Source organism: Phragmites australis, chromosome 23, assembly GCF_958298935.1.
Source record: "Phragmites australis chromosome 23, lpPhrAust1.1, whole genome shotgun sequence".
NCBI lineage: Eukaryota > Viridiplantae > Streptophyta > Magnoliopsida > Poales > Poaceae > Phragmites > Phragmites australis.
Genome location: NC_084943.1, coordinates 19975047 through 19982326, shown reverse-complemented (window position 1 = coordinate 19982326; position 7280 = coordinate 19975047). Strand labels below are relative to the sequence as shown.

The following is a 7280-nucleotide window of genomic DNA, read 5'->3' as shown; positions in this document are numbered from 1 at the left end:
ATAATCAAACGATGGAAAAGTGTGCATATGATGCATGCTTGGATAACAATAGAGTGTCGTGTTTTGAAAGCATTTGCAAAAGACTGCTAAAATATTAGGGTTCCAAAGTTTAAAACCCTAGATAACACAACCTAAGTGCTTATAGCTTTAAGTGGTCGGCGGTTAGACCGGTGTTAAAGTGGCGGTTATACCGCCAGTGTGCAGAAGGTTTTTGCCTCTGCGGTCAGATCGGACCGGTCGGCGGTCAGACCGCGAGGTTCTACGGTCAGACCGGCTAACGATTGCCTGACTCCTGACTATGGGTTCGACTGGAGTTTTGATTTTCTTAACCAGCGGTCAAACTGACCTAGTTGGCGGTCAGATCACGAGACCTTGCCAATAGCACCTTGTGAGATCGTAGGTGAAGGCTCCGATGAGGCATTCGATCATGAAGGGTACCAAAATGCTCTATGAGACTAGTGGAATGCTTTTAAAGTTATTTGGACAATATACACCAAGCTAAACTCAAAATACCACATGAATAAGTCCTAGGCTAGGTTGAACTTAGGTCTAAACAACATGGGGGACAACTCAAGCTTGGAAATGATGGAAAAAGGGTAGGGGATGGCTCACCTTAGTGTAGGGAAGCCTTCTATTGGAAAGGACCGCTCTGGGAAGCTCGATTTGGAGATCGGGCTTCGGGTAGTATATGGGCTTGAGGTGGAAGAAACGCGTATAGGAACTCTCCCGACGAAGAGGATGAAGGGGATGAGCTCGAGGGAACCTTTGGGGAGCTCGAGGAAGTCCTCTCTGTCGATCTCCTATCGTCATAGATGTTGAGGTGGTCTCTCCCTCTCTCGTGGTGTGGGTGAAAGAGTGAGTGAGAGTGTGAGAGAGTTAGCCAAATTTCTTAAGTGGAGCCTCTGCGCTATGGCGGTCAGACCGTGGGAAGTGTCGGTCAGACCACAGAAAGCCTACGTGGCTGCCCCCTGGTGGTCAAACCGCAGGGAATCCCGGTTAGACCATGAGGGCGGTCTTGTGCTAAAAACTTTATTTTATTCACCTTTTCTATTCTTCTTCATCTCCAAGGCATTTAGGGTTTTCCTAAATGGCTCTAAACTATCTCAAAGTACTTTTGAAACATGTTTAAACTCAAGTTATCAAACGAATACAGATAAACATAATGTCATGATGATAATGAATGCTTAATCATGTGATTAGCATTTTGGGACGTGATAGTCTTGAGGCGAAGAGCACGGTCCCACAACCCTCGATCTGGACCATAGGACCGCCCCCAAACTTGATGGTGCCGTGAGTCTCTGCATTGAGGACAAAGAAGGTGGTCCGGGATCCCGTCATATGGTTTGTGGCCTCGGTGTCAATCACCCTCTCTTTGCATAGGTGCACTTGATTGCACAGCTGCTGCGACGGTGGTCTAGCCTGAGGTGACAGCGGTGCTCTTGCTTGAGGTGACGTAGCAGCAGCCACCAAGGAGGTGATAGCGCTCCTTTCGGCGGTGGTGGCTTCCTCCAGGTGCTCCCTTCGTTGGCCTCCCTGAGCCACTGCATCCCCGCTTGATGACGATGCGCTTCGGGCAGTGTCGCTTTGCCCGTAGTTCGAATGGTGGCTCGCTAGGGAGGCACAACGACACGCCAGCTCGAGGCGCGACAGCCCGGGGCTAGGTCGCGCTGGCGAGGTGAGGTTAGAGTGCAGCAGTGAGGAGGATCCGGCACACAACGGAGGAGAGAGGGTAGAGAGGTGGGAGACGAGGAGGTCGACGGGCGTGACAGAGGTGGTCCATTCGTCGCCGCGGCCAGCGGGCCGCCAGAGGTCAGAGCAGGAGATTGCGACGGAGCAGAGGATGGATTGGGGATTTCTACCCTCACCATCAATATGGAGTCCTCTTCTTGGGGCATATGGGCCTTCTCGCGATGAGGCTTGCTCCGGCACACATGGTCCTAATGCCCATACTTGCCGCAATTGTGACACTGATCCTTCAGGTCGCGTTTGCCGCTCGTCTTGTCATTGTGTGGTCCGTTATCGTGCCCACGACCTCAGCCCTTCCTGCAACGGCGGTTGTTGTTGGCGCTGCTGCTCCCTCTACTGCCGTTGTTCTCCCTCAGCTTGAGTCGCTCCAACCACTCCTCTTTGGAGAGAAGTAGGCGCCCCTGGCCGTCGGTCTTTTTGGCCTTCTTAGCCTTGTAGCGTTGCTCAACGGCTCGGAGGCGACCGATCACTTCCTCTACCAACAACTTGTTGACATCAAGTAGCGTCTCAATTGAGATAGCTACCTACATGAAGCGCTCCAGGGCAACCTGCAACATCTTCTTCACCACCTCCTGATCTCGGATGTTGTCGCCAAGAACACGCAGCTTCTGAATCGATGTCCCCGAATTCCTGGTGAAGTTTCTACGTGTTCGCCTCACGGACACGATCAACACCCACACGAATGGTCTTCATGACCTCCTAGGCTTCCTTCGTCGTGTTCTTGACCACGAGCGAAGACAACATCTCCGACGGCATAGCTCGAAGGATGGCCCACAAGGCCAACATGTCATCACAGAAGTCGGTGTCACCGGGATCAATGGCCTCCCACAAGCCTTGCGCCTACAAGTTCACTTGCATGACCAGAACCCACTCGATGTAGTTTGTCTTGGTGAGCGCCGTACACGACAAAGCCAGTCGCTTCCTTCACTACACGTTGTACGCCAATCTCTCGCCCAACATCGTCATGGTGATGGTGTCAGTGCGAAGGAGGCGATGGTGTCAGTGCGAAGGAGGCGATGGTGATCGACGTCGTCCATGGCACACTAGTGCTCAAGAATGCCTTGGCTGAGGAGCCAACATCCCTCCTAGACTCGCCCAACACGAGCTATGATACCAATTGATAGAACCAAGGGCAAGAACACACACAAAGTGAACTCTAGAGAGTTTTTATGCTGCAAAAAACTACTTGCAGCTTTTCTGATTTGCACTTCTATTTATAGCAAAAGTGAAGTTACAAAGGTATAGGCTTAGTGGCCTGACAAAGCAAAATAACTTTTGTCCAACCTACAGCCGATTTCAACACACAACCACATAGGTCGGTTATGCACTGAACTGATACAAAGTACTAACCAGCCAAAAGAAGTAACATCGCACAAGTGTTAACCTGACAATCCTGTGCATCGCAAAAGGATTATCAAAGTTTCTCTACCAGAAAAATTCCCTGGTTGTTTGGCCACCGGGCCATTTACAAGCAAGAAAATTTGCCAGTTTCACTGCTACACAGTATTTTTTTCTCGTTCTGATACTTGATGCGCTGTGGCGGATTTACACAGAAATGCGCTATAAAATGCCGGTCAACCGTCCACTACAAATGAACATATTCGAATGAAACATCATGCTTCATTTCCTCGGATTTCAAATGCTTGTCCTTGATTCATAGGCTAACTGCAAATCTGCAATTAGCTTCATGAAAGAGCCAGATGTCTAGGCTCGGACAATTGGAGAAAATATATATGCCGAAGCGAAATCTTGCGCCTCTAGCCTAGAAGGGCCTCCCAGCAGCTTCCATCATTGCCTTCGTTCGGATCAGCCTCTCAATTTGCCTCACAATCTGGGAAGAAAAGACATGAAAATGTGCCTAGCGTGGGACAAACGCTCCAGTGTATGCGTTACAAGGCAACTAGGTATCAATTATATTTAGGTAAAGTTCTGCTCAATTGTCAATGATGATACACAATTTTGCCTGCGATGCTAATATTGCTGACTTACTTCAAGGACCATGTCCTCAAGGGTCACTGAGTCCACACTGCTGTAGCCCAGCTGAGAAGCCACATCTGTAAAGTGTTGAACGACATGTCAGCAAAAAATAACTGATTGTACAAAATTAGCATTTATTAGTTTTCACTCAAATGCAGGAAAGGTTGTTTGAGGATCTATCTTTACTTTGTACTGAAACAGTAATATCAGAAACTCCATAGCGCTCTTTCAGTTCATCATACTGCTGACGGAGCTTGCTCATTGCCTGCAAGTGCATATAGATAATAAAGCCAAGTAACAAGAGAAGCATACTAATGACAATAACAAACCAGAGGATGCGGAAGTATCTTTCACATAAGAAGAAAATACTAATTTACTAGAATGATACTTGAATTTCAATCTGGTAAAAGCGTTAAGGCTGGCTGGATTTGATGGACTATAGTTTAAGGGCTATTGGAGTCCCAAAGACGATTTTACAGTCATACAGCTGAATCAAAATTATCACCCAATAAAATAGAGTGAGAAAATATAAGGATATCTCGGTTATTACATCAGCAGAGAGCATCGAACAACTGGCTATCAAGAAGAGAGTATAACCTGAGAAAAAGAGTCTGGATCTGTAATGGCTTGTGTTCCTGTGCTCTTCAATATATCGTTCACCACCATTTCGAGAGGAACATCAATCCAAATGGAGACACCATGCCTCAGCAGCCCCCTGGAGATTCATTACATATAAATATCAGCATCATGGTGTGACAGACTGAGTTTAACATGCGCAGGTAACAGAATAGATGGTGAAGACACATCCATACATACAGATTGGTTGAGTTCATGACAGCGCCATCCCCACAGCAAAGCACAAGGCTACCCATGGATGTCAGCTGCTTTAACCCTTCGGTCTAGCAACAAGACAAAGGAATGGCAAATTGGTACTATGTAATGTAGGGATAGCAACTTTTGCGGCAACAAACTAAACAATAACTACAGAGAGAAAGGAAGAAAGAAGGAAAGCACCTCAACTTCGAGGTAGCCCTTTCCATCAGATTCCCGGAAGGCTCTGAGGGCGTCCTTGCCTCCAAGAACATCCTCGAGCAGTTCCTCGCTGCAGAGGTAGCGGTATATGATGGAATTGGCAAGGAGCTTGGTGATGTTGCGCTTGGCTGTACAATCCATGCCTATGCATGAAGAAACCAGCCAGTCAGTGACTGCATCTTTTTGGTCTGGACAAGGCCTGTTTGGTTTATGCCCAAATGAGCCAAGCCAATATTTTTGGAATAAACTGAGATGGTTACGATTCGAGTACACACAGAAGGAAAAACCATGGATTGAAGTGAACACACCCTGTGATGAGGTGGACAAGGAGTTGTCAGAGCTTACGTGCCTATCATGCTAGGGGATTGCACCCAAGTTAGCTTTTGGCATGAGCATGAAGATGGCTACATGGCACTTCTCTGAAATAAATTGCACCAGCAGTGTAGACCTTGGCCTGGAGGCAAAATTTGAAGGTTGCAGCAGCTCATCAAAACAGAAACTGGATGAAAGGGCAGAGAATGTCATCTCGACAACGTGCAGTTTGCCGACCTTTGGTCCCTTATGCGAGACATAACTCTATCAGATTAAGAGAACAAGATAGCCTGGTGCTTATCTGCTCATGGAAACTACTTGGCAAAAGCTTGAGGCACAATTCTTCGGCTTGTTCACAAAATGGATTGGATGCTGATTTGGATGTCATAGGTTGGAAACAAAGCAAGTTTCATCTGTGGCTCCTACTGCAAAACAAAATCCTCACAGTGGACAAGCAAGCTACTGGCAAGAGGCCATGATGTCAATCCAATTTTCAAGCTCTGTAGGAACCAGGATGAAACAGCCCTTCGCCTCATGGTAAACTGCCTTTTCTCTCTAGTAGTTTGGCAGAAAGTTGCAGGCTGGGCAGGAATGTGACTACAGTTGCTTAGCCAGGCAGCGACGGCAAATTCCCTATCCCAACGGTGGTCAACAGTACTGCAGGAACACCATCACAGCAGGGGGAGTTAGACACTCAACTAGCTACATACACCGCCTGGACCTATGGAAAGAGAGAAATCGGAGAATTTAGAGCAACAACAGCTCGACGAAGAACAGATTTTCAGCCTCATCCGGCGAAGACACCCAATTCCTGTAAATTGTGGTTGTTGAAGAAATTGCGGAGATTTAGAATTCAACATGATTTTCAGACGGTTGTTTTCTCTTGTGCTGTACGTTTAGATGCATACTGCCCTGGCATTTCGTATCAGGCAGCTTGTAAATATTTTCTCTCCACTTATGACAAGCCAGAACACCTGCTATCTATTCTTCAAAAGATTTTGGAATAACCAAAGCCTCGGTAAGGCCGAAATTTGGCAAAAAGAACGTAGTTTGGATCGTGGCCTAGCCAAGATTTAGCAGAGCCAAAATTTCCGTGAGCAATTTCCTCACCTTTGGATTGCCAAATTTTGGTACCAAACAAAATGGTGTCTAACTTGATTGCTATTACCAATATTTGGCTTGGTTCACATTGGTGCCAAACCAAACAAGCCTTTTAATCCCCAAAAATTCGAAGGAAGCTGGAAAAGGCATACCAACGATATAGATAGGTGTTTTCCTGAAATCGCCGACAGCCTCAGCAGTTTTCCTCTGCATTAGTCATTAGATTCCAAACGAGATAAATAAATGATAGATAGAGGGGGAGGGAGAGAAGGGGAGGGTGCCTATGAGTAGATCGACGGATGGGTTGAGTTCCTCCAGAGTTAACTCCGAATCTGCAATGAATCTCCGGAAAATGGAGAGAGACGATTGCATTTGTTCATTGAGAAATCGGAACACCAAAGAAAGAAAGAAATGGAGGGAGATAGTGCTGTACTTGGGAAGGCGCGGAGACGATGGCGATGGATGCAGCGCCCGGTGGAGAGTGATGCCGGTGGTGTGGCGGAGAGGAAGCGCCTCGGGGAGACAGAGGAGGGAGAGAAGAAGCCTGCCGCCGCCGCCGCCGCCGCAGCTGCTCGCATCGCCATGGCGCCTCTCCCGTCTCTCTCGCTCTCTTTTCCTCGTCCCCGTCATCCGCAGGGCGAACGAAAAAGGGTCGGGATCTTCGGGCCGCTTTTATCAAAGCCCGAGGACGGTTGGAGAACTAAAATGGGCCAAAAACTAAGGCCCAATACCGGCCCGGCCTGGCCGGGTTTTCTAGGCTAGATCAGATTGGGTTCTGTCAGCCGGGCTGCCCACAAACAATGCCTGTTTGGATAGAGCGTGGTTTTTATAGAAGGCTAGTTGGTTAGGGAAGTGATTGTGACTGTTTTGAGTTGAGAAGAAAGTCGTTTGGATAGTTGGATTTTGGATGTACTGTCTGTCTACTGTAGCTGTGGCTGAACGAGGAAATGTGTGAAATGCCCCTAGTTTAACTGATTAGTTGTAAATATGCTATTAAAGTGTAATTGACCTGCTTAAATCTTGATAAAGCTACAACAACATATGTACAAACAATGACATCAAACAATACATGCATCTATCGTATAGAATTTTCAACAAATAGTAGGATATAT

At 47.3% G+C, this 7280-nt stretch overlaps 1 protein-coding gene across 2 annotated transcripts; it reads right to left on the bottom strand.

The window, feature by feature from the left end:
- Positions 1–3125: 3125 nt before the first annotated feature.
- LOC133906323 (probable inactive shikimate kinase like 1, chloroplastic) lies at positions 3126–6799 on the bottom strand. 2 transcript variants are annotated; one of them, XM_062348191.1, is made up of 9 exons: positions 6602–6799; positions 6454–6511; positions 6321–6375; positions 4738–4898; positions 4540–4622; positions 4321–4438; positions 3910–3988; positions 3736–3800; positions 3126–3577 (listed from the first exon to the last, which is right to left on the bottom strand). In XM_062348191.1, the coding sequence occupies exons 1-9, from the start codon at positions 6796–6798 to the stop codon at positions 3509–3511; spliced, it is 885 nt and encodes a 294-aa protein (XP_062204175.1). In that variant the 5' UTR covers position 6799; the 3' UTR covers positions 3126–3508. The 2 variants fall into 2 exon arrangements, with proteins under 2 accessions (XP_062204175.1, XP_062204176.1); XM_062348192.1 differs by having other exon boundaries at positions 6454–6500.
- Between the last annotated feature and the right edge of the window lie 481 nt (positions 6800–7280).